The sequence below is a fragment of the Odocoileus virginianus genome, chromosome 32, assembly GCF_023699985.2.
Source record: "Odocoileus virginianus isolate 20LAN1187 ecotype Illinois chromosome 32, Ovbor_1.2, whole genome shotgun sequence".
Taxonomy (NCBI): Eukaryota; Metazoa; Chordata; class Mammalia; order Artiodactyla; family Cervidae; genus Odocoileus; species Odocoileus virginianus.
Window position 1 is genome coordinate 17,515,131 of NC_069705.1, and position 27,861 is coordinate 17,542,991.

At 37.8% G+C, this 27,861-nt stretch overlaps 1 protein-coding gene across 2 annotated transcripts; it reads right to left on the minus strand.

The window, feature by feature from the left end:
- Positions 1-2,607: 2,607 nt before the first annotated feature.
- Positions 2,608-20,041, minus strand: UBXN8 (UBX domain protein 8). Of its 2 annotated transcripts, none has more exons than XM_020879092.2 (9): positions 19,735-20,041; positions 19,364-19,506; positions 15,128-15,250; positions 14,262-14,332; positions 12,492-12,614; positions 11,585-11,722; positions 10,401-10,442; positions 5,435-5,509; positions 2,608-3,370 (listed from the first exon to the last, which is right to left on the minus strand). In XM_020879092.2, exons 2-9 carry the CDS (start codon positions 19,449-19,451, stop codon positions 3,203-3,205), a joined length of 828 nt encoding a protein of 275 aa, XP_020734751.2. In that variant the 5' UTR covers positions 19,452-19,506; positions 19,735-20,041; the 3' UTR covers positions 2,608-3,202. The 2 variants fall into 2 exon arrangements, with proteins under 2 accessions (XP_020734751.2, XP_020734750.2); XM_020879091.2 differs by having other exon boundaries at positions 19,647-20,041.
- Between the last annotated feature and the right edge of the window lie 7,820 nt (positions 20,042-27,861).

The window sequence follows — 27,861 nt, forward strand, 5'->3', positions numbered from 1 at the left end:
GGGACAATGCCCTGAATATTGTACTAGTTAGTTATTGCCACATAACAAATTTCCGCAAAACAGTATAGCTTAAAACAATGTGTATTCTCTCTCCCACCATTTCTGTGGGTCTGGAATCCCGGAGCACCTTAGCTGAGTGGTTCTGGCTCAGGATCTCTGATTAGGCTGCAGTCAAGGTGTCAGCCAGGCCTGCAGTCTCTGGATAAAACTGAAGCTGGAGGATTCTCCCCGTGCTCACTTACAGAGCTGTTGGCGAGAGGCTCCCATTGCCTGACCCCTGGTCATCTCCACCAGGCTGCAAACAGTATGATTTCATCAGAGTAACTGATGAGACAAAGCCAGTGAGAGAAGCAGCTGTCCTTTGTCATCTAAGGTAAGAAGGGACACTGCATTACTTCTCATTCATCCTCTTGGGCCTGTGATCCACCCTGGTATGTTGTGGGTGGAAACAGTACAGAAGTGAGAATACCAGGACAGAGACCACTGGGGCCACCTGGGAGGCTGGCTCCCCCAGCCTGCCCCCTCCCGGGGAATATAAAAGTCTCCACCCATTCCAGCATCAGCTACAGAATCTTACCTAAATCAGGTCCAGGTGCGGATGGAGCTATGAGGATGTGTGCAGCCCTTAAACACAGTTCCTCCCGCTCTGTAGGCCTGTGGCTAGCAATGGTATTCCCCCTCCCCGTGCCCAGTACACATACTTATCAGACAGGATGATTCCTGCTCAGAAAGACAGAAAATGAGTGGCACACAGAAGTTACTGGTCTGTGGGCAGCACTGAAATCCAGCCGGGCACGTGTTAGAAATTCCCTGACCAGAACTCAGTCTTCCTGCCAGGAAATGACTTTCAAATGGCTCTTGACTTGGGCCCTCGGAGACTTTGGCCTCATCTGAGTCATCCTTTTACATGAAAGGTTTACGAGGGAGCCATTTTCTCAGCTTGCTTCCCATCAGTAGAATCTTCTGGGTCCAAAGGCCTCCCTGTATTTTCACTTCTCTGTCTCTTTCAGTTCAAGTTGACCAGGTTCCTGCTGATATATTTTTAAAACTTTGAATCTTCTTTGAGTCTTATTCTGGCATCATTTTTTATCTTTTTTCAGATCTTAATAAATGACTTAATAAATGACTCCTGTGGTGCAGGAGACCTAGGTTTGATCCATGGGTCCGGAAGATCCCCTGGAGAAGGGAATGGCAACCCATTCAGTATTCTTGCCTGGGAAATCACAGGGACAGACGAGTCTGGTGGGCTACAGTCGATAGGGTCACAAAGAGTCAGACACGACTGAGCGACTAACACTTTCACGCTTCCTGAGAGTGTCCTTGATTTAACTTCTCTCTGAAGCCATTTCGTTTGGCATTATTTGGAATCTTCCAAACCAGTGAACCCTGGTTCCTTTTTAAGTCCTTTCTTGAACTTCTCTTTCTTCTCACAGTTTACTATAAGCAGCAAGAATAAACGGGCTGATGTTTTCAGTACTCTGGTTAGAAATAGATTTAGCCAGATGCCTCAATTTGTTAGCTGCATTTTCCAATTCCCATGTAACTGCGCAAGCTCCTTCCCCATGCTGTTGGCTTCAGTTCCTTGCCACACAGGCCTCTCCATGAGGCCACCCACAGTATGACCTCTTTCTCCATTTGAGTGACCAGAGACAACCCATGACAGAAGCCACAGTCTTTCATACCCTAATCTCAGAGTGACACACACCACTTCTGTTGAATTTTATTGACCACCCCTGGTACAATGTAGGAAGCCATACTAAGGTGTGATGGCCAGGGGGCAGGGATCATTGGGGACCACCATGGAGCCTGCTCCCACATTTCCTAAGCAGCATCATTACTTGGTAGGTTTTACAATAATCATTTTTTCCAAAAGGTCTAAAAATATGAGGTCTTGTTTTTTTAATCTATGGCATGTAAGTACAGAAAAGTCTGGCAGGACCTACAGAATCGCGTCAGTCATACTTATTTCTGGGTATTGAGATTATGTGTGATTTTACTTTTGTTTTTGTAACTTTGTTTCCAAATGCTTTTATAATTAATTTACAATCCGAAAACATTGTTCTTTTTTTTTTTTTTTTTGCAATGTGGAATATTCCAGGGAAAAAGAAGTTAAAGGTTGGGACAGTTTATTATTTTCAAACATTTTGTATTAAGCACTAATAGACACTAGGTACTTCTGAAGGGAAAGGATGTAATTCTTGTTTTTAAGGAATTACGTATTTGGGAAAACATAGCTATAATACAGTGTAATAAATTCTACAGAAGAGGAATGAAAGGAGCTTAAATAAAGGGCAATACACAGAGGAAATAAGTTAAACTGACCCCTTAAAATAGCATGCAGGGACTTCCCTCGTGGTCCAGTGGTTAAGATTTCCAATGCAGGGACATTGGTTTGACCTCGGATTGGGGAACTAAGATCCCACATGCCTTAGGGCATGGCCAATCAAACAAACAAACAGAAAAAACTATTTTAAAAAAAAGTGATAGCATGGGAAAGGGAGTGGCTGGAACAGACAGCCTTTATACCATCCTTGGAGTTTGAACTTGTTATTATAGTGTGAATACACCATTATAGAAGTATAAGCAGGGAAATGAAGTACCCAGATATATTTTTAAAACTCACCTTTACTTTGTTTTCATTGTTTTATCTTTAAAACACTGATCCACCTGGAATGTTGTAAATGTTACAATTCAATGCAAGGCAAAATAAATCTCAAACATTAGTTAAGTAAACATAAGTACAATGTTTACTATCAAAAAGAACTTAAAAGAGCTTTGAAACATTTTCAAAATTTAATTTCTAGAAATACAGCAGACTAAACATTCCTACTTAGAAGACCTTAAAGAGTTTGAATGGTGAAATATTCACTGTAAGGCCCATTGAAAGGAGAAACTGATAAATGGCGTCAGCTGGGAAAATACAAACTAATGAGCACCTTACTATACATTTCTATCTCATCCTCATTTGGTACGTTGTAATATGGCACACTCCCAAAATTATTATATGTAGAGAGCAATCCTTCTCTAATACTTTATGTCCATACATTTCCATGGAGATCAACATTGAAATGTTTATGGCCTTGAGCTCAATCAACGTATGGCATGATTTTAATGTGAATCCTCTATTGTCCTGGAAGGTCATGGTGTAACTGATTTCGTGTAAAACTGATTTCATGTAAAACAGCTAGTTGGCATTTCTTAACTAGCTGCTCTGCTCTTTCTCTTCCACGTTGAGTACAGTATCCACAGTTATTCCAATGTCCTGCAGTGACCAGCCTCCCTCCACTTCCAGAGGCCTTCTGGGAAAGGAAGTAGAAAGGCTGTATAGAGATGTGCGATACCCAATCTTCATCATCCAGTCAAATAAGACCTAGAAGAGAAAAAGCTTCATTATAAATACTGCACACGGTTGTGTCCCTCATGATAGTTTATGATCTCTCATTGTTAAATCATGCCCCTAGGAGTCATGAAACAGAACTTTCATATCTTTCAAAGGAACTTTCCAGTGTTTAAAGCAAAACAGCATGCCATGAATTGTGAGATGTGAATGACCTTTGATACCTTTTGTTTCAAAGAAGGCCTAGGGACTACTGACACCTACAGGCAGCAGAAGCATTTAACAATTAGGAAAGCTCCAATCATAGGGAATGGGGAGATTATTCACTGAAAAGGTTAAGAACAAAAGGTTAGCATTTAGGGAAAAAGTCATTTAGATTACAATCGAAGCCAGTAGTACACATCAAAATCACCCAGGAACAGTCAAAACAGACATGTCCATGTGCCAGAGACTCTGCCTTTTGATAACAGGCCATCCCTATGAATGTACTGCATTTCCTGTCATAAAGATTCCCACTGTAATTGTCCAAATTTCCTCTTATTATTGTTAAAAAATGCTTGCTAAAGGATGGTGTGTTGCTTTAGGAAGAAAGCTGAATGACAGAATGTTCTCAGGGGATGCTGGTATCAATTATACTTATATCAACTTACATGATTATCAATAATTATACTTTATATCAAAATGATACTTATATCAATTGTAAGTAAATCCTGACCTACCACCATCCATGTACCTGTTGATATTCCATGTAATAAATGTGCATTATCTCATACAATGTCATAATTTTCCAATATATGAATGTGCCTTAGTTTAACCAATGCCTTCATAAGCACTTATATTAATACTTTTGATCATTTGTCATTATTTCCAAAGAATAAATTCTCATAAATGAAATTACTGGGCCAAAGATATATTTTAAAATATATACTGATAAATTATCCCACAAGAACAGTAGTCAAAATTACATTCAGATGAACAATGTGAATGTAATTTAGTAAGAATCCCTGTTCTCTGCACACACTGCCCAAAACTGGGTATTTCTTCTTTTTAATATTTGACAATTTGATAGGTAGAAAATGGTATCCATTTTAATATGTACTTTTCTAAGTAAAACCAAACTTTTTTTCATGTTCATCACTTGGTTTTTAATTTTTAAAATTATTTTAGCTAGCATAATCATCATTACTTTATAAATATTTATTAAATTTTTGTTGTTTAGTTGCTAAGTCATGTCCAACTCTTGCAACCCCATAGACCCTTCTGTCCATGGGACTTCCCAGGCAAGTTTTTTTTTTTCTCTAGCTAACATAATCATTACTTTATAAATATTTATTGCTGCCAGATTTTTTAATTGATGAGCTTTATACAATTTAAAATTTTTATGTAGTCTAACCTACTAGTATTTCCTATTATAGTTTATAGCAGTCTAGACATAGAAGGTTAAATGCAACAATAAGGATAGAAAATTATTTAGATAATTACTTAGATTTTTAATGCATGCATAATGATAAATTCAAATGTACTTAAAATCAGAAATACATCAACATATTAGTAATTGGCTTTGGTGTCATATGGCAAATCAAAATTGTTTTTCTATATTCTATAGTTTCTATTCTATATTCTATACTCTCCTTTTCTATATTTTCCAAATCATTGCTAGTGAACACAATATTGTTTTTAAAAGGAAAAACAAGTCTATTAGAACAAAAATAAACAAGCGTTAGAGAATGATCTGAAAACACATACAAGCAGTGGGGCTTCTTAGATTAATAATCCATTGGGGATAATAAGAACAGAGTTAATAATAGCTGCTTCCTAAAGATTTGAAAGCATCTTACCCACTGAGCTGTGAGAATATAATTAAAACAAAAAACAAATTAAAAAAGGAAGAACTGAAAAAATCTTAATGCAGAAATCACAATTCAAGGAGGCTCAGCATGCCTAATTCTCCAAATTTCTGTCACGTAGAGTATACATAAATCCCATTTATCCTCACCTGATGGTAGTGCGGACAACAGACAGCACATCCTCCCTGCATGGGAATAAACTATTGCCAAATTCAACACAAATATTTCTCCAAATATGATTTCTCCTCACCTGTGAACTGCAGGACTTAAAAAACCTTCTCCTCAGGACACGCCCACTTGGACAGCGGAGAGCTACAGTCACGACCTGAGGAAAAAAGTGTTCAGATGAGAATTTCAACCCTGGCTCTTTGTAATTCCAAAATCACTACTCCTGTGAAACACCCTAGTTCTAAGCACTCATGGGGCGTTTTGTAAAAATTTAGCTCTCAGAGTTGTATGCCACCATTGAGGTCTGGAGAAAATTCACCTTAAACACAGAAATAATTCTTCTGAACCTGAAAAACACCTTCCCACTGCTTGAGGAGACCAGTGACAGAGTCTTCCAGAGAGGGTGCCAGATACGAGGCTTCGGTCTGCCCAGACAATATCAAGACTGCAGCTGGGCTTTGAGAGAGGCCTTACCAAGCCAAGATGATCCAGAGCCACCTCAGAGTCTGCAGGCAAGACAAACACTGGACTGGAAGAAAACAAAACGTTACCTAGGCCACCCCATCACTGGGGCTGGGTACCGTATCTACCTCATGAGAACAAGAGACGAGCCTGGAGTCAGTCCTGGCTGCTGCGGAGCTAGGAGACCCCCTTCTCCTGGGAGCAGCTTTGTTCTACATGTTGAGTTCCCCCACAAGCTTTCTTCTGATTAAAGTGTTAAATAGCTAAAAAGAGCCTGCAACATGCTAGTATTTTAAAGAACATTCTAAAAAAGAAAAGAGTGGGAAAGACCTAGAGATGATCATACTAAATAAATAAGCAAAGTCAGTCAGAAAGAGAAAGAAAAATACCATATGGTATCATTTATGTGGGGAATCTAAAAACAGATGCAAATGAACTTATTTACAAAACTGAAACAGACTCACAGACATAGAAAACAAACTTAGGTTACCAAAGTGGAGGGCTAAATTAGGGGTTTGGGATCAGTAGATACAAGCTACTATCTATAAAATAGATGAACAACAAGGTCCTACTTGTATAGCACAAGGAACTCTATTCAATATCCTGTAATAAACCATAATGAAAAAGAATATGTATGTATGTATAACTGAATAACTGGTGCTGTCCACCAGAAACTAACACAACATTGTAAATCAACTATACTTCAATTTTAAAAAAAGAAAAGATGACAAAATCAGTCATTAATTCTGACATTCATTATTCACCCTCAGGAAACCCTTTCTGATGGTCCTATGGAAAGTGTTTTAACCCTTTCTTATGGGTAAGAAAGGCACACTTCCTAGACTAGAATGCTATCTTTTTGTTGTTTTTAACTTTTACGAACGTTATCCTAACTGTCCTGGGAGTTTTGTTGGCAGCACAGTTACAGAAATGGTGGAAATGGTTGTATTATAGCAGTACCCACCTGCTTCAGGAAAGCCACATTAGCAAATATTTCCATGCTAGTAGGTAGGGTGTTTGATTGACATCCAGATTGGTGTGATGTTGAGCTCTGTTACTACTTCTACTAAAGGAAAGTTTAATAATAAAACACAAACTAACAATCACAAAAGCCAATTTTGTTTATTTGTAGAACAATAAAACCTAACTTTTACAGTGAGGTTTTGTTCAAACTTTAATGATCTGAGAGGAGAATTAAAGTCAAATGCTTTCAAAGAAACTAAGGTTAAAATATAGTGACAGTGTTTACCATTATGATTAGATAAATACTTAAGAGAAATGAACAATCGTCGTTTGAAACCTAGTTACTGTTCTATTATTACAATTACTTGAAAGGTGGGTGTGTAATTTCTCCTAAGATTACTGACAGTCTAATGGACTGACCTATGAAAAGGTCAAAGGCCTGGAACACAATCCAAATTATGAAGTAAATCTCTGTCCCAAACACAGACTGTTAAATGAAATCTAAATGAAAAGGGGCAACACTAATTAAAATTTGGCTCCCCTTAAAATGAAATAAAATAGCATACAATAATGAAAATAGTTGCTATGGTATTATGGTAATTACATGATGATTTACAAACCTCTTTTCAATTATCTTAAATTCTATGGTTATTGTCTTTTCAGTTTAAAAGTAGAACAGTAACATGTGGTGACTATTCTATTGTGAATTCTAGACTACCATGAGTTAGTTCCTCCTCTCATTTAAAATATCTTACCAAATTATAACTCTTTCAATAGTTGTAATATGAAATGCATAACAGGCACTTAAATCAGGGTATAAGGTTTAAGAATGGCATTGTTTCAGATCTGCCCCCTCTTTCAGAAATCCATGTCAGCCATTAGCTCACTCATCTATTAGTCTGCTCCTAAGTCCAAGGAGGCTTCCACTATAACAGGAATTTTCTCATAATGGCTATTGTAAAGCCTAGAGAGCCACAGATACTACATATACAGAATACACACACACACAGTGAAAACTTCATCCTGTTCTGATAATCTCTAAAATGAATGTTAGTCCCTTCGCTGAGCAACAAAGATTTATTAAGATGTCCCTCTATTCTGTGGGTGACACCACACACTTAATGGTCCTAACTTTAATATGAAAACAGAGAATGTCCTGAAAATTAAAATCTCCACTATTCCTAAAGGTGAAATTATTCTTTTATATATGGACTCATGAAACAGCTGTGTGGCTTAGGGATTAAAATATATAAGTTATGATGGGCAAGCTTTATGTATGATGATAGATCATGATTATGGTATCAGAGCAAAGCTTCGAAGTTGACAAAATACGAAATGGTACTGTGCAGAAAGCCAGAAAAAGGTATGACTAGGTGACTGACAAAGACAGACATCCTAAAATCTGGGGTAACTGCATAGTCCTCATTGCCAGTTCCAGGTGTGCCTTTTTAACTTTGAAAGCACTTTTTTAGGGTGATGGGGTGAAGGATAGGTAGGAAAGGCACACTCTCCAAACTAGAATGCTTCCTTTTTCTTGTTTTTAACTTTTATCATGATGATGACATTCCACGCCTAAGGTCTACTTTCATTATTATTAAACAGTCCAACTACAACTGAGGGGAAAGGTCAGGCAGAGACACCCGGAGGGACCAGGCTAACTGCTCAGAAACAGCTCATTAGATCAAAGAGTAGGATGACCAGGTCAAGGAGAATAAACTGGGACACCGAGAGTCATCCAGGGAGGTAAAAATAAGGGCTGATAAATGGCTAGCAGGGAATTAGGAATTTATCCTTTGAATTCTAAGAAATCTATGCGCAGTAGCAGCTGCACAGGTGGAAAACGCCTTGCCCAGTGATCATTCTGACAGAATCGAAATCTTCCAAAATTTATTTGCTTTTCTTGATTAGTGTAGAATAGAATACACTGGACAAGTATCAAGTGGTAATAACTATACATTAGTGGCGTTCTTCACAAAACTTTATTATGTAATTTAAAGTTGCTTATACCTGATTGATATTATGTATATATATATATGTGGTTCCTATGTAACATGTAATTCTCAGGTAACAATTTTTTACCTTAATTTTGTTCACTTTATTAACCAAAAACAGCAAAGAGGACCAAAAATTAGAGCAAGGCCAGAGGAGAAGCAAATAGAAGCAAGGAGAAGCAAGTAGGGATAGTATCGCTTCTAGAGTAAATAAGGGTTGATTAAACCCAGAGGTCTCACGCAGCCAGAGGGGCTGGGCTCCCCCAGGAGGGAAGGCCTGTGCCTTCAGCCTCAAGTTGAGGATATGGGATGAGAAATGACTGAGGTTTATGCGAGCTCTAAAACTCCATTACTGTGACAGACACTTTAATGAGTGTAGCACAGAAGGTCATCTGTCAAGTATGGGAAAAGAGCAGAAAGGAAACAAAATGGAATGACTATGAATAACTCTATAAAGTGGAGAGGAATACCAACTGCCTCTGGGTGGAGGTATCTTGACCTTTCCAGGGTTACAGACCTAAGATTCTGAAGAGCACCCTCCTTCTATCTGTAGTCTCAAAAAGGTGCAGTTTCAAAGGATTCACTGACCACCTGACGTCTGTCGTCACTGGTGACAGACTGGTGTTCTGTAGGAATAAGGTCATGTGCTTTAAAGCTGGAGAAAAGTCTTAAAAGGCGTTCCCCCGTCAACCTGAGCTGCACTTCGTTACTCCCTTATTATAAGTGGTTGTCATGGATACCAACCCAGAGCTTGAGAGGTGAAGGTGTAGGAGGGTCAGGACAGACCTATCACACGGGTGTGGATGTGATGGGTGTAACAGCGAGGAATTAGACCTTTGGTTTTTCCTTAAACTGTGTTTCTCCTGGGACTGATTGCACACTGCATTGTCTCTGTAAGACTTTCAGAATTTTCCGCAGTATTTTAGTATCCAAAATACTAACTTAGGTGCTGCAAATGTGTTGCAAAAATGAGACCCTCCAGCACATTCATGGCTGCCTCGGAAATGGTTTTCAGGGAGTATAACAGTCGCTGAGAGTCCAGAAATGGAAAACCATCCAGCTCTCCTTTGCCTATGCCATTTCACAGCTTTAAAGATGTGCTTCTGTACATTAGCGAGTGAAAATGAGCTGGGCAACCGCAGGAAGGCGGCACAGATTACGGCAAAGTGGTTGGGCAGAGGACACAATGCAGAGTTGGGGTTCAGTCCAACCTTGACCCCAAACAGCAAACCATCTTTCAATTCAAACACCTACAAAGTAGCTGCATCCTTCATTTTCTCTTTTTTAATGGAAAAACTACAATTTGAAGTCATCTGCCTATTTTGATTCTATTTTAATAGGCAGCTCATTTGATGACCTAACATTCTGGAAAAGACCACATATCCAATCTCTGTCCAATAAAGTGGGAGGGCTTTAAAACACAAGCTCAGCAGACAGCAGGCTTCCAAAATAGGGCTTGACTGAAGCATTTGATACCACCCCATATTTGAAACAAGACCTAATCATGGTGCAAACACATAAACACTGTACTATTTTTTCTTTCTAAACCCAAATGTAGGTAAGACATACTTAATTGATGTTAAAGAAAATTAAAAATACATTGGTTTTCAAAGAAAAAGAAGATAAGCTTACTTCTTCAGCTGTTTCAGGAGGTTCTTCAGGTAAATCAATAACCTAAAGAAAAGTAAGTATTTAGTAACAGGAATATAAACAGAAGAAGAAAAAAATAACCTTGAAGAGAAGAGTTCCTTCCAACATAGAGTTTGGGCATATCTATGCTTAATGAAGTATTTTCTTTTAATATACATTTATAAAATGTTTACAGTGAGAGATTCAATAAACATTTTTGGATAAGCAACTCTGTGCTTAATAATACATCATAAAAACAGGATTTGGAAAAAAAAACAGATCTCAGATGACAGCTGCTAATCTATACACATTTAAAGAATGTTATGTTTATGCTGTTCTAAGATATTACATAAAAATGTACTACTAAAGAAACAGAGGATGCAGTACACTGGAAACTACTTATAGGGAACACAGAGCTTAGCAGGTTTCCCTAAGACTCAATAGAAACACACTTATTTCAGCCTTAACCAGCTCCAAATCAGTCTTCTTAGGGATTAAAGATTTGAAAGAAAAGAAGGAATAATAAACCTGGACATCGCTCCAGAGTGAATGGTTGCTAACTCATTCCCTAAAAGGGGCGCTGAGGGCAATGATATATTCATGTTAATAACATTAGCCACTCAACTAAGCTCCAGTACTCTGGCCACCTGATGTAAAGAGCTGATTCATTGGAAAAGACCCTGATGCTGGGAAAGACTGAAGGGGAAAGGAGAAGGGGGCAGCAGAAGAAAAGATGGTTGGAAGGCATCACTGATTCAATGAAGATGAGTTTGAGCAAACTCTGGGAGATAGTGGAGGACAGAGGAACCTGGCATGCTGTAGTCCATAGGGTCAGAAAGAGTTAGACATAACTGAGCGACAAAACAACAAAATATATGACTTCATTGTATCTTAGCTCCCCAAAGGAATGTCTCCGTTAGTAAATATTGCATTTTTTGTTTCTACATAATTAAATTACTTCTTTAAAAAGAACTATTTACTAAATGTACTATCATTTATCTTCCTAGATTCCTTGTAAGTTTGGCTCAGAATGCTAGTATTTAACAAGAAAAGTGATTCTTAATGAAGCTGAAGTGATTCTTAATGAAGACACCATCTGGATTCCCTCAATATACCACTTCCACCCAAAGAACACTATCCCTACTGTACACGGATACAGCTCAGTGACCAGATATTAAGTAATGAACCTCCTTCTTCATGGGCTGCTCAGCAGGTGGTGAAACTCTGGTTACAGGCATAGGCAAGTTCCGTCTCTTTGCTGCTTCTCTGTTTGATGTTTCAAAAGATGTCTGACTCTCACTATCAAGCTCCAAATCTTCCTCACCCTGGTCAAAAGCAAACTCAATTCAGAAGTGAAGTCACTACATAGAGCAGTTGCATTTTATGTTGCCATCTTTCACATTACCTTTCTTACCAACCCTTGACGGTTTCATGACAATATTATTTACCATTATGAAATGGATACAAACATTCTGCTTCACTGTCAGAATCCTGTTTAGCCCTACTGGATCATCTTCTTTAGGAATGATGAAAGGTACAGTGTAAACAGAAAGCAAAAAAAAGTCTTTGGGACAGAAAGGATCTTAGACAAAAAAATCTACAGCCAGTTCCTCTAAAAATGAATTTCTTTATGAAAATCCTTTTTTTCTCTGAAAGAAAACTTAATGTTGTAAACTTTCACTTGCAAACGACAAAATTTATACTCAATGCCAAAGGAAGAGAGCCAAAGGTCAATTTGGCTTCACAAAAACAGAGCTAAACAGAATGAATATAATGTGAGCTTATAATACCCAAGAGATTTGGATGCCCTCATATAAAAGATGTGATTTAGTCAACAGTTTTCTCAGACTGTCTTAAGTTAGAACCTTTCAAGGATCTAAGTTATATGCTCTTTAGGCACCAAAAACCACTTAAACATTTGACATACAAATATGACCAATAAAAATATATATATATATAATTGATATATAAACATTATTAATACTCATAAAATAGACTGGAATAATAATTTGCAATTAAAAAAAATTAGTATATGTTAAAAGAAACATAAACAATAGCAGAATTAAAAAATATGAAATGAGAATATTTTCTAACCCCAAGTTTATGACCATTGCTTAACTTCCAGGTTTCACCCGTCATCTGATAAAAGCGTTCTTCCAGCTTTTTCAATTTCATTTCCTGGCTAGGTTTTAGAACATTCTCTATGTATCTGCCGACCTGTTCCAAAAAAAAAAAAAAAAATCAGGTGACTATACATTAACACCCCTAAGATTTTATTTACATTGTCTACAAAGTTGTAAATAAGAATCAGGTAAGAAGTGATGTTTTAACACTAATTCAGTTTTGCCAAAAAACCTACATCCTCCACTGTTGCATCACTCTCTAAAAATTTGCATCTGTACATAATGCAAAGAAAAACAACTGTTTTATCCTTCTGCTTGTATGGCAGTCTGCCGATACATCCTTTAATGGGTTTTCAGTGCAACAAAAACCTACTAAAGGTGGAGATATAAGTATGCCCAAGTGCTACCTGACATTTCAAGATCATAAAAATAACTGTTAGATGATCATCCATGGTAAATGCAACTTCTAGTTAGCAAAATCAAGCTTGGATAGGATGAAGCAAAAGCAGTGCTCAGAGGTAAAAGTTATGGCTATAAATGTCTAATTAAAGAAGAAGAAAAGATATCAAATCATTAACTTTACATCTTAAAAATCTTGAAAAAGAACAAGTTAAACACAAAGCTGGCACATGAAAGCAAATAATAAAGAAGACATAAAAACAGGGAATAGAATAGAAAAACAACAGAACCAGTGACACCAAAAACTGGTTCTTTGAAAAAAAATTAACAAACCTTTAACTTGACTAAGAAAAAGAGATGACTATCATAATTGGAAATGACTGTAGAGAAACTGAGACCCTCAGAAATTGCTGGTGGACATACAAAATGGTGTGGAAAATAGTTTGGCAGTTCCTCAAGAAGTTAATATATAGAATTACCATATGACCCAGCAATTCCATTTCTATGTATATAGCCTCAAAGAATCGAAAATAAGTTCTCAAACATTTGCACACAAATATTCACAGCAGCACTATCCACAACAGTCCAAAGGTGGAAACAACCTGTCCATCAGTGAACAGATAAACAGATTTTGATCCATCCATACAGTGGAATATGACTCAGTCATAGAAGGTATGAAGTGCTGATTTATGCTATATAGATGAACCCTGGAAAACATTAGGCAAGGGAAAGAAGTCAGACACAAAAGGTCACATGTTATATGATTCTACTTGTATGAAACATTCAGACAGATCCATACAAACAGAAAGCAGACTGCTGGTTGCCAGAGGATGGAAGGAGTGAGGAATGGGGAAATAACTGTTTAATGGGTGTGGGGTTTTCTTCTGGGGTGATGAAAATGTTTTGGAACTAGATAGAGGTAGTGGTTGTACAATATTGTGAATATTCTAAACGCCACTGAATTACGGGTTTCCCTGGTAGCTCAGCTGATAAAGGATCCGCCTGCAATGTGGGAGACCTGGATTTGATCCCTGGGTTGGGAAGATCCCCTGGAGAAGGGAACAGCTACTCACTCCAGTATTCTGGCCTGGAGAATTCCCTGGACTGTACAGTCCGTGGGGTGGCAAAAAGTTGGACACGACTAAGCGACTTTGACTTTCATTTCTCAATGTTTATACCTTTTAATTCTTTTAGATGGGCTATAAGGGTGATGGGCAGTAAGGCCAGGCGTGAAGACAGCTCTCTGAAGTGAAGTGAAAGTTGCTCAGTTGTGACCTAAATTTGAAATTCCCCCAGATATTTTTGTATTTTCTCTATATACTTTCCAAAAAATAGGTTTTACCTTTTCACCCTGTGCCTCTTGTTGTTTTTTCCTCACAAGTTTTTGCCTTTTCTCATTCTTCTCTTCTTCTTCTAAGATAGCAAAACACAGAAGTGCTTTTTAATTCCCATGTATCAGTAAGTTGAATGTTATTTTTCTCTGAAAATCATCTGTAGATCTTCACATTTGGGGAGAGAAAAGTCTTCAAAAAAACAGACTTATTTTTCAAATAATAAAGATAAGATAGACACAGACAGTTGAAACACTGAAGTCTGCAAGAAATTTCTTTCTGTAAGAAATGTCAATTTGTAGGAAAAGGTCTGTTCTGAAACAAAAACTTTCTGACAGGTATTAATATTGCGTGTTACAGTTTTGGTAGGGAGACTTCAAGAATAATGATGGTGGGGTTTTTTTCTGCAGGTGCCGGATAGGGTTTAGCAGCTCTACAGAAGCCCATTCCCACACATGAGGTGTAGAATACTTAGCTGCAGCATTTGGTCACCCTTGGACATGATGGTAAAAGCAATACACCTAGATTCTCAATGTGGGGTGTGAGTGACAACCCTTGCAGTGACTTAACCAATATTAGAGTATAAGCCACTGAACGTCGAGAGAAGGGATCTCTGCTGTTGTATAGACCTTTTAAAGTTTGGGTTAGAAATTATATAGTTTCAGATGTATATACAAGAAAAAAGAACAGTTTTTCATAAAAATTTTGGGGTATAGTCCATTCAAAATTGTTAACTAAAGTTGTAAGTATTACTCTACCATAGAATTACACAGCACAAATTAATGGTACAATGATGCTTATTGTGCAAAAGTTCTCGAATAAAGGAAAGAAATTTCAGTAGAAAAGTATAAAAGGGTAGCATAAACAATAAACTTACCTTTCAGATAAACTTGGGAAGGTTTAAACGAGTTAACCCATGAGGTAGTCACAGAAATAATTAATGTAAGAAGAGCAAGCAGTAGGAAAATCCGGCCACACAGCAGAATTAGATCTTTGATTCCTTATAAAGGTTAAAAGAAATTATAATTACAATTCAAAACATTTTTCTTGACACTAATAATGAGTACTAATACATTAGAAGATTATCTGTACTAGAAAAGTACAGTTAAAGTTAAGGTATGTAACTGTCTTAAGATTTTTCATATAGTCTCCTTTGGTCAACAGAATTCATCATGACTGTCATTACCAGAACAGGTTTTCAGAAGATGATTCTAGAACATCTTCTCTCTCAGGAATATAAGTATAATCTGAGTAACTGGCTACATTATAAATATGTGACTATCAATAATGCATAAATTCTGGTTTCCTTTCGGCCCAGAGAAGGAAAGAAAATAATCCACATAATTGGGAATTAAACTGTGATAATATCATCTTATCAGATTCTAGTTCTATTTAAAAAAATCCACTTCCACTGAAACACCAAATTCTTCTCACAGGTAAATTATGCAACTCTGTACTTCTTTATTGCTCAATACTTACTTCATCATTTGTAAATAAATTTACTAGATACACATTTGCCTAGAAAAAAATTAAAATTTCAGTACTTGATTTTTACTATTTTAAGAACCAAATGAAAATTAATCAGCAAAAATGTAGCAAGTACCTTCTTTGTGTAATACACTTTGCCAAATGGTAGGGAGTATACGTATAAAGTTGGATTAAAAATGGTTTCCACCCTCCATGAATTTCTAGTTTTGTTGTGTAATTCTCAAAAGTTACTGGGCAAAAGTACAGAGGAACCATCTTACCAGTGTGATGGGGACTAGCAGTTAGTCAAATAACTAAGAATTAATGAAGGAATCATATATACAGACTTAAATATTTTATTTTTAACTGAAAACATACACACACACACATACATATATATATATACACACACGCACATACATATTATATATTATCCTTAAAAAAATAAGCAATTTAAATTTGTTTAAAGTTTTTTGTTTTCTTTTGCATTACAGCCCCTCCAACCTTTTCCAGCATTAACTACTGATTCAGGTATTGTTCAATATGACATGTAATTAACTCTAGAGTAACTATGATCATTTCAAAAGTAATTTGATAACTAGAGTATTCCTATTTAGAGAAACAAATGCTTTATGGAATTTATTTTCTATAACACTGCTTTTTGTTCTAACAAGCAAGCAATTTCAAATGGGAATACAAAAGAACTAGATTTATGTGTATACCTCTCAAGTAAGAAATTTTTAAATTAAGTTGAGGTGTTTTGTTTATACTATGCTCAAGAGCCCATATGCAGGACACTTCAAAGGATAACAAATGTGATGAACCAGTATTAAAACACTTAGCTTAAGTATAAGTAAAAATGTATCAGCAATGAATGCTTTTACAGAGTAGGAAAAAAACGGGTCATTTCTCAGTATATGTCCAAAAATATAGCAAAGGTGAATGAACATGTCTGAATTCTCTTTGGTAATTCAATTAGCAGCTCCAGCTAAAAGTAGCAGTATCTCTAAGTCCTGGTCCAAACCTAACTAGCCCTACAGCTGTTGCACTGAGATGTATGATTTTTAAAATAGACTAAAATACTGTTGCTGTATATTTGCAGAACCAGTAACAAGAAACCAAAGTAGACAACCCCCAGTGCACAATTGTGAGAGGATTCTAGAAGAAAGGAGTTAAGTGAAAATGTGTAAGTGGAAAGTCTACCAGGAGCCCAGCTGCATTTTCTAGAATTTTTTACTTTTATTAAGTTAGATATTGTGATAAGTGATGGGAATACAAAAAAAGAAGGGTTGGGGGGGGCCTCTGTCCTCAAGAAGTATATTATCCTGTGGTCAGAGCGTATCGTGTGAACATCTTCTGCAACCCTGAGCAACCACCTTCTCATTGACTAGTGACTCAAATGATAGTGCAAAGTAGATTATAGATGAGCAGAGTAACAGTGAATTCTGTAAGGTAAGGAAGTAGGTAGATTCTGGAATAAGTGTGAATTTAACATCTGTCTATCATTTAGATAAAGGTCTTGTTAGATTCCAATATGGCTGGAAACTTCTAGAGAATGTCTGTAGATTTTTTAAAAGGCATTTTATTTTAATTTCTTATTTCATGCAACGTTCTGGGTACCTGACTTCTTGGGGGTAGGGGTAAAGAAAGGAAATATACACAGTTAAATTTCATCACGGTCTCTTAATTCCCTTCTTCCCTCTCTCTTTCCTTCTCATCCATTCATTGATTTATGCATGCATGCAGCAACTAGAGATTGAACACCTGCCTTCTGCAGCGAGAGTGCAAGTCCTAACCAATTCCAGGGAATTCTCATAGTGGACCATTTTAGAAGTGAGTTTAATAAGGGAGACAGACATGTAAACAGATCATTAATATGTCCAAAAATGAATGAATTCTCCACCAGTCCACGTTTCCTTTCATTTTTCCCTTTATCACTGGTACCACCAACTGCTTGAAGTTGTTCTCTGCCACATGTAGGAGTCATCCTTGAATCTCTCCTTCCCTGCACCCAAATCATTAACCCATCAACAACCCTGCTGATTCTACTTGGCTAAAATCCCAAATTTGTGCACATTTCACCTCCTATTACCCTAGTCCAGGCCAACTGTCATCATGACTTCCCTACTTCAGAAGCCTAACATGCCTCACTGCTTCTGCTGTAGCATCCCCACAAAGCATTTTCCCCACAGAACCCAGTGATCTCTAAAAAGCCTTAAGTAAGTCCCTTAACCTCACTATATCTCAGTTTCTGCCACTCTGGTGACAGAAAGCAAAGAGGAACTAAAGAGCTTCTTGATGAGTGTGAAAGAAGAGAGTGAAAAAGCTGGCTTAAAATTCAACATTCAAACAACTAAGATCATGGCATCCAGTCCCATCACTTCATGGCAAATACATAGGGGAAAAGTGGAACAGTGACAAATTTTATTTTCTTGGGCTCCAAAATCACTGCAGATGGTGACTGCAGCCATGAAATTAAGACACTTGCTCCTTGGAAGAAAAGCTATGACAAACCTAGACAGTGTATTAAAAAGCAAAGACACCGCTTGGCTGACAAAAGTCTGTATGGTCAAAGCTACTGTTTTTCCAGTAGTTATGTACAGATGTGAGAGATGGACCATAAAGAAGCCTGAGGACAAGAAGACTTGATGCTTTCCAACTGTAGTGCTGAAAAAGACTGTGGAGAGTCCCGTGGAGTGCAGGGGAAGCAAACCAGTCAATCCTAAAGGAAATCAACCCTGAATGTTCATTGGAAGGACTGATGCTGAAGCTGAAGCTCCAATACTTTGGCCACCTGATGCAAAGAAATGACTCACTGGAAAAGACCCTGATGCTGGGAAAGATTGAAGGCAGGAGGAGACGGGGGTAAAAGAGGATGAGATGGTTGGATGGCATCACCGACTCAATGGACATGAATTTGAGCAAACTCCAGGAGATAGTGAAGAACAAAGAAGCCTAGTGTGCTGAAGTCCATGGGGTTGCTGTCAAAGAGTTGGACACCACTTAGCGACTGAACAACAAAAATAGGGATTATAATAGTACCCATCTTTTTGCCTTTCATACTGATTGTAAAGAGGATTAGATGAGATAATAAATGAACAGCATTTAGAATTTGGTGCTAAATGAATGTTACTGATACTATCTTGAGCCAGTCTCCCTCTATGTCTCCTTGATCCAGCCTCAATGGTCTTCATCCTTTTCCTCTAAAGAGTCACAATTCCTTTGTCTGGAATGTTTTCCGGCTTTTCAGAGAGTTGATTCTTTATCATTTAAAGCTCGGCTTAAATTCCTCAGCAGGTTTTTTATTTCTTTTTGAGCATTCAACACAATTTGAAAGTCGTGTATATGTTTGTTCCTGTGCTTTCTGGCTCTGTTCCCTTACACGCAACACCTCACCAGATCTAGGCGACTTTTTTCAGCTACCGGGAGTCAACTCCCTCAATGCAGCATTGCTTTCCCCCTACCAGACCCCTACCCAGACCCCGACCCAGAACTGAATCCGGAAGAGGGAGGCCGGCGCGGTGCAACCTGGGAGTCGTAGTCAAAGCCACCCAGAGGCATCGCGGCTGGAAAACGGAAATTCAACGCAGTGTTCATGGGGCCGTTACCCGAGTTTGAGGGTCAAAAGGGAAAAGCCAAAACTTACCCAGATCTGGTATCCCACGCCGGAGCTCCAGACACAAGAGGGGGAGAGCAGAGAGTAGAAAAATACCAACTACCCCACGAGAAGCCATAGTGACGGGAACCCCGCTTCCGGGCGGAAGGCCCGCCCCTTCCGGCTGCACCTCACTGGAAAAGTGGAGTGGAGACCTTGTTAAGGGAGGAATTTGGGGAGACAGCTAGACCCTGAAGCAGGGTCTTTGGTCAGATTGAGGTGAGCCCAGTTTTTTGAACTCATAATCTGTAGCGTTAGAACAAATTCAGGACACCTCACGTCACGTGGGCGGTGAGACGGCCTCCGTGACACCCGCCCAGCCAAGTCCTGTCAAACGTGGGCTCTGGCGAGACTGGCCGCACCTGGATTCTGGAGGCTGTGAGAAAGAGTTGTCAAGAGTAAAATGAGGCGTAATAGAAAGGGTACGGGCAGTTGACGCTGTGAGGAGGCAGCCTGGCCCTTTGACGTTGTGTCCGTAGAGGGTGCTGGTGGACTTTTGGGTCGAAGCAACTGAGCGCCACTCTGCTGAAGCACCTTCTTCATTGCCTCAACGGTCTCCGGCTCATTTCGTGGTTTCTGGTTCCTGTGGAAAGATGATTCAAAAGTGGGACCTGGCACCTAATCCTGGAGACCCGCCACCCCTTCTCCGCTCCTGGTCAGTTTTGCCAGCAGGGTTATTGTTAAAGACTTAACTCGGCCTCACAGTTCTGTGACCTCATTGCCATCCCATGACTCACCTCCGTGGCGCTTCTGCCAACCTACAGCGCAATTAAGCTAGGGAGATCCTTGTAGTTTACAAGCTTTCATGCTTTGAAAGTTCATTTTCTGACCTAGCCATCAATTTTCCCACCCTGGCATTTAGTTCAGCTAACATTCATTGAGTCTCACAGTCTGGTGCCCGGAGAATTTATGAGAAATACGAGAAGTTAGTGAATTTGCCCTCAGGAAGCTCAGAAATTAAGTTTAGTAGCTCTGTAAACAGATAAGTGGAGTCAGTGCTTGAGTGTTGTGATGAGGATGGGCACGGGGCTGTAGAACCCCATCCCCAGCGAGGGCTTGAAGGCTTTCCTGAAGGAAATCATGCCTAAATTGTGTCCTAAAGGTTAGGAATTGGGAAAGGCGGCAAGAGGAAGAGTGGGATTTCAAGTAAAGGAAATTGAATGCAGAAAATTCAGGAATTAAAATACTGCAGTTTCAAGTTTGAGTGGACGTGCCTAGAGGTAGGTTGCAGTTAGGAGCACACTTCCTGGAAGTGAAGGTGCAAAGTAGGAGGGCACAATCTCAAAATCAGTCTAGATGAAGTATTATAAATTTTTATATGGCATACTAATGAAGTAATTAACTATATTGACTCAGAGCTTCTCATTTTTTGTCTACATGAAGAAAGGAAAGAAAGGAGTTCCACACTGCTTAACTGTCTTCATTTTGGTGTGATTTCCTTGTTTAGGCATTTTGCTTCCTCTCTCTGCATTCCTGGTATAATCTATTGATGACAGCAGTGAGTCTCTGTCAGAACAGTAAAATGAAGCTTCCCACATACTCTAAAATTTGCATGAGGTTGTAATACATTTCCCAAACTTTGTTGATTGTGAAGTCTCTTCACCGCAGTTATCTACTTCCATCCACCCCTTTCTCCCACCAGACCACCAAACTAACCTATTCAGCTAAAACCAAGTTTCTCACTTACTGCATTAAGGGAGAACACTGATGTATCATAATTTTTGTAGTGTCTTAGAGGGGAATTCAAGGATGATTTTTATAAGGCTTTTCAAATCTAGTTTGGAATGGTTTAAGGTAGTCTTTTTGATGTGGAGATCTAACTGGGATTAGACATAGTACATGGTATAAGTTTAGTTCTGGTGGACATAGCAAGATGCAGGACTTGAAGGCAGATGTGGCCTTTTTGATAAGAACAGGAATTTGCCCAGTTGAGTGACCAATTCAGCTTCTTAGTGCATGAGAGGGAAGCTTTTTACCCCGATGAGTAACCTGTTGTTCACATAACTAGATTTTCAGGAAGTTTATAAAGCTAACAATGAAAACAATTAAGTTATGTGCTGATTTACAGCTATCTTTGTTGGCAAGAATTTCCTGGAACAAATAGGAAAGTCATGTTGATTGATGTAAGGTCACAGTTCTCAGTGATCATAATTAAGCTATTATTTATAGGTGTTTCAGTTCTTGCAATAAAATCTCATATGAACACTTTGAGTATTGTATAAGAGGAAGAAATGATGTGTTAGTTGCTTAGTCATGTCCAACTCTTTGTGACTCCATGGACTGTAGCCCGCCAGGCTCCTCTGTCTGTGGGATGTTCCAGGCATGGATACTGGAGTGGGTTGCCATTCCCTTCTCTGGGGGAACCTTCCTGACCCAGGATTGAATCAGGGTTTCCTGCATTGCAGTCTGATTCTTTACCATCTGAGCTACCTGGCATAAGAGGAAAGGACTTTTAAATCTTGATAGTTTATATTAAGTCATTGTCTGTTAGCATTCTTAAAATACAAATTTCACATTTTTTTATATTTAAGAAGTGATGCTACCAGTTTTCTTTATGTGTAAAAAAGTAGGATTGTCGAGACTTCTATGGTGGTCTGTACTCCCAATGCAGGGGGCCTGGGTTTGGTCCTGGTTGGGAAACTAAATCCCACATACCACAGATAGGAGTTTACATCCTGCAACTAAGGGTCTTGTGTGCTATAGCTGGGACCTGGTGCAGCCAAATAAATTTAAAAAAATTTTTTTAAAGTAGGATTGCCATCACATTTTAAAATCTAATCTTATTTTATTGGGGGAATAATGTTTATTAACATGTACCCTGAATTGTATGTATTAAGAGTATCCACACTCCGGAAGATAGTGAAGGACAGGGAAGCCTGGCATGCTACAGTCTGTGGGGTCGCAAAGAGTCAGACATGACTGAGTAACAACAACAAAACTGCTTATGTTACCTAATATTTGGAATTTTTGTATTTAAAAAAACTAGTTAAGTTTTTCAATAGCTTATGAAACTTTTCAGACAAAAAAGTTGAATAAATTTACAATGACTATCCATATACCCACATTTTATTTTGTTTGTTGTTTAACTGCTAAGTCATGTATGACTCTATGACCCCATGGACTGTAGCCTGCCATGGGGTTTTCCAGGCCAGAATACTGGAGTGGGTTGCCATTTCCTTCTTCAGGGGATCTTACCAATCCAGGGATCAAACCTGTGTCCTTGCGTCTCCTGGTTTGGCAGGTGGGTTCTTTACCTCTGAGCCACCCAGGAAGTCCACATTTTATTATACATATTATCATATATCTGTCAATCTATCCATTCATCAGTAGGTCTTATTAGATGCATTTCATAGTTGGAGACTTTAGAATATTTTCCCCAAGATACTTCAGTGTGTGTATCATTAACTATATCATATGTGTCTGCATACTTCATATAATGTATATACTTCAGCATGCATTTCGTTAACTACATTGAAAAGCTAACATCGTAACCCTACCCTTCCTTGGGTTCCAGCATAATCATTGTTAAACTGAAACATGTTAAAAATCTTGAGCGAAAGTTAATTCAAACCTTCTATCCTGATAGAAAGGAGCTCTGGGGAGCTGAGAGAATGAAGGACTTTACTAGCCAAAAGGGAACAGGAACACGGAAGTTATTTTAGGCAAAACAGCAGGTTGGCTATCACAAGGCTATTTTAGAGGATGGCACAGGTCCAAGAAGTAGATTCCCTAACTAGTGCTGATCAGGTGATTCCATTTTTGGGAGAGCTGAAGCTGTAAGTAAATTCTGCATTTGGTGGTGTGGGGATTCACATAATCAATCCATTTTAGGCCTCTTGTCTTGTTTCTTAACCTCATATACTAGTGCAAGATTCAAGGTTTTTCCCAGAAAGTAACCATTGTTTTGATTTTTTTTTTTTCTACTATAGATTAGCTCTATCTCTTTTAAAACATCTAAAATCCCATGGACAGAGATGCCTGGCAGGCATGGGGTCACAAAGAGTTGGACACAACTGAGCAACTGAGCACACACACAGGACTTCTATAAATGGAATGATACAGAATGTGCTGTTTGGATTAGGCTTTGTACACACATCATAATTTTTTAAACTTTTTATTTTGAGATAATTATAGGTGCACATAGAGTTATAAGAAATAATACAGGGACTTCCCTGGCAGTCTGGTGGTTAAAACTCTGCTTCCAATGCAAGGGGTGCATGTTCAATCCCTGGTCAGGGAACTAAGATCCCACATACCATGTAGCCAATAAATAAATACTTAAAAAAAAAAAAAGAAAGAAAAGAAATAATACAGAGGGAACACATGCATTCTTACTCAGTTTCCCCCATTGGCAAATTCATTCAAAATTATAGTACAGGATTTTGGTGGGGGGGGGGGGGACCGGGATGGGGAATACATGCAAATCCATGGCTAATTCATTTCAATGTATGACAAAAACCACTGCAATGTTGTAAAGTAATTAGCCTCCAACTAATAAAAATAAATGGAAAAAAAACCAAAATTATAGTACAGGATTTATATAAACAGGAAATTTATATTGACACAATCTATCAAGCTTATTCAGATCTTGCCAGTTTTACGTACACTCATTTGTGGGTGGGTATCTCGCTGTATACAGTGTTATTACCTGTGTTGTTTCCTGTGACCGACCGCCACTAGTCGAGATACGTAACACATAATAGCTCCATCACTATCTCTTGCCCTACCATTTTATACTCACAGGCACTTCATTTTCTATCCTTCATCACCACCATACTCCAGGCAACCAGTAATCTGTTCTCCATCTTTTTAAGTTTGGCGCTTCAAGAATATTATGTAAAGTGAAATTGTGCAGCATTCATTGAAGTGAAGTGAAAGTCGCTCAGTTGTGTCTGACTCTTTGTGACCCCATGGACTATATAGTCCATGGGATTCTCCAGGCCAGAATACTGGAGTTCATTAACTACAATGAAATGCACATCTTTTTTTTTTAAATTCACTTATCTTAGTTGTACCATTCCTTGAGTACCCATATAAGGATGTTTAAAAACAAACTAGTGACTGGGACTCTTGTGCTCCCAATGCAGGGGGCCTGGGTTTGGTCCCTGGTCAGAAAACTGATCCCACATGCTGCAACTAAAGACATGCTACAACTAAAGCCTGGCACAGCCAAATAAATAAATATTTTTTAAAAACTTAAAAAAAAAAGACAAATTGAGCCATATTAAAAATTTTAATATTGGCTTTTGAGATAGGCTTTTTTTACTCACTATACTCTCCTTGAGATTTATACAAGTTAAGTGTATCATTATTTATTCTCTCACAATGGAAACAGTGAGAGACTTTATTTTGGGAGGCTCCAAAAACACTGCAGATGGTGACTGCAGCCATGAAATTAAAAGATGCTTGCTCCTTGGAAGAAAAGCTATGACCAACCTAGACAGCATATTAAAAAACAGAGACATTACTTTGCCAACCAAGGTCCTCCTAGTCAAAGCTATGGTTTTTCCAGTAGTCATGTATGGATGTGAGAGTTGGACTATAAAGAAAGCTGAGCACAGAAGAATTGATGCTTTTGAATTGTGGTGTTGGAGAAGACTCTTGAGAGTCCCTTGGACTGCAAGGAGATCCCACTAGTCCATCCTAAAGGAAATCAGTCCTGAATATTCATTAGAAGGACTGATGCTGAAGCTCCAATACTTTAGCCACCTGATGCGAAGAACTGACTCATTTGAAAAGGCCCTGATGCTGGGAAAGATTGAAGGTGGGAGGAGGATTGGACAACAGAGGATGAGATGGTTGGATGGCATCACTGATGCAATGGACATGAGTTTGAGTAGGCTCCGGGAGTTGGTGATGGACAGGGAAGCTTGGCTTGCTGCAGTCCGTGGGGCTGCAAAGATTTAGACACGACTGAGTGACTGAACTGAACTGATAGTAAACACATTTTTAGTTTTGTAAGAAAATGCCATATTTATTTTCAGAGTGACTCCAGAAATCTACTTGGGATCCTAAGCTCCACATGTGATGGAAGAAACTCCACAAGGACAGGCAAAGACAGATCAGGGAGCTGTAAGGTGATTGAACCATACAGCTCATGTAGGTAAGGAAACATTTAGACTCCAACTGACCAGCATGGAAGTCCCCTCTGTAGGAGAGGAATAAACAAACATTTTATGTAAATGACTAGGTAGTGGTCATTTCTATAAATGAGTAGATAGCAAATATTTTAAGCTTTGCAGGTCATGTAGTCTCTATCTCAAATACTTAGCTCTACTATTGTGGCACAAAGGCAGCCATTCATAATAAATAATCAAATGGTTATGGCTGTATTCCAATAAAACTTTGTTTACAAAAACAGTCCATGGGCTAGATTTGGCCTATAGACCGTAATTTTCTGACCTTTCCGTGAGGCATTTATGAGACCACAAGAGAGTTTTACTTAAAGGCTTCTTTAGAACTGCTCTAAAAAAAACTTTAGAAAAGAAGTCACAAAAGGATCAAGTTGATCATAAATAACAACTTTCTGCAAAAAAGAGCAACACCTTATAAAGAAAAAGAACAAAATTCAGATATTCAATATCATGTCAACCATTAAATTTTTAAAAATACTTTTTTTTTTGGCTGTGGCACTTCTTTGGCTCTTGCACTATGTGGGATCTAGTTCCATGACCAGGGATCAAACCTGGGCCTCCTGAATTGGGAGTCTGGAGTCTTAACCCTGGACCACCAGGGAAGTCCCTCAGCCATTAAATTAAAAAATTACTAGGCATGACAAGAAGCAGGAAAAGGTGACACATAAGCAGAAGAAAACCAGGGGAAACAGACTCAGAAATTACATAGATGATTGAATTAGCAGACATGACTTTAAAATAGGCCAACAAGGAAAAACGGCTACATCATAGTGGTGAAATTATGGATGATTTTTTTTAATTTATATATATATATATATATATATATATATAAGGAAAAGTTTCAAATGTTAGTATATTATGTAACTAAGTAAAATAATATTGTTTTGCATACTTTAATATATTCTTTTCTCATTTAATGTTATGTTAAATTGTTCAAAGTTAATTTGTATAGCCCTAATTTATTTTCACTTATGCATAGTATTACAATATAAGAACATGAATGTCTGTTTTTCTGATGATGGACATGTAATTCCAAGAAAAGAGAAGTGATAAAGACCCAGTTCAGGATACTGATTACCTCTGAGGAGAGGAAGGAAGGTGGACAAGGGATGGATATTTGGAGCTATACAGTGTGGTAAAACTTCATTTCTTAAGCCAAAGTGTGTGGATGTTCACTGTATTATTCTTTTTTCCCTTTTAAAACAATTGAAAAAAGAATAAATTTAAAAAATTGAGATATAGTTGAGGTACAATATTATATGTTATAGGTGTAAAACATAGTGATTCACAATTTTTGAAGATTATACTCCACTTATAGTTATTAATAAATATAGGCAATATTCCCTGTGTTGTACAATATATCCTTGTAGTTTATTTATTGAATACCTAACAGTGTACATGTTTTTGTACCTCTTAATCCCTTACTCATATCTTGGCGCTCTCACTTTTCTCTCCCCACTAGTAACTGGTAATTTGTTCTCTATATCTGTGAGTCCTTTTTGTTATATACACTATAATTTTATTTTTAGATTCCGTATATAAATGATGTCATACAGTATTTGTCTTTTTTAAAAATGTATTTTAAATTGAAGGATAGATAATTGCTTTACAATATTGTGTTCGTTTCTGCCATACATCAACATGAATCAACCATATATCCTTCTTGAACCTCCCTCCCACATCCCACCCCTTATTTCACTTAGCATAATACCTTTCCAGTCCATCCATGTTATTACAAATGGCAAAATTTCATCATCTTTTATGACTGAGTAGTATTTCACTGTGTGTATGTGTGTTTATATAGTATATGGAACTAATTATATATATGAATATAGTTCTAATAGTTTTCTTGGTGGCATCTTTAGGATTTTCTAAATATAGTATAATCTGCAAACAGTGACAGATTTACTTCTTCCTTTCCAATTTGAATTGCTCTTATTTCTTTTTCCTGTCTGATTTTTAAATTACTGATTCAGTTTCCTTACTGGTAATTAGTCTGCTAATATTTTGTAAGTTTTACTGGTTCAGTTTTGGGATATTGCACATTTCTAGGAATTTGTCCATTCCTTCTAAGTTGCCCATTTTATTGGTGTATAAATGGTCATAGTAATCTCTTATGATCCTTTATATTTCTATGGTGTCAACTATAATATCTCCTTTTTCATTTCTGATTTTATCAATTTGGGCCTGCTCTTTTTTTTTTTCCTTGATGGACCCGGGTAGAAGTTTATGTGTTTTTTAATTTATTTTTTTCAATTTTTTCAAAGAGCCAGCTCTTAGTTTCATTGATCTTTCCAAATGTTTTTTTAGGTTTCTATTTAATTTATTTCTGCTCTGATCTTTCTTATTTCTTTC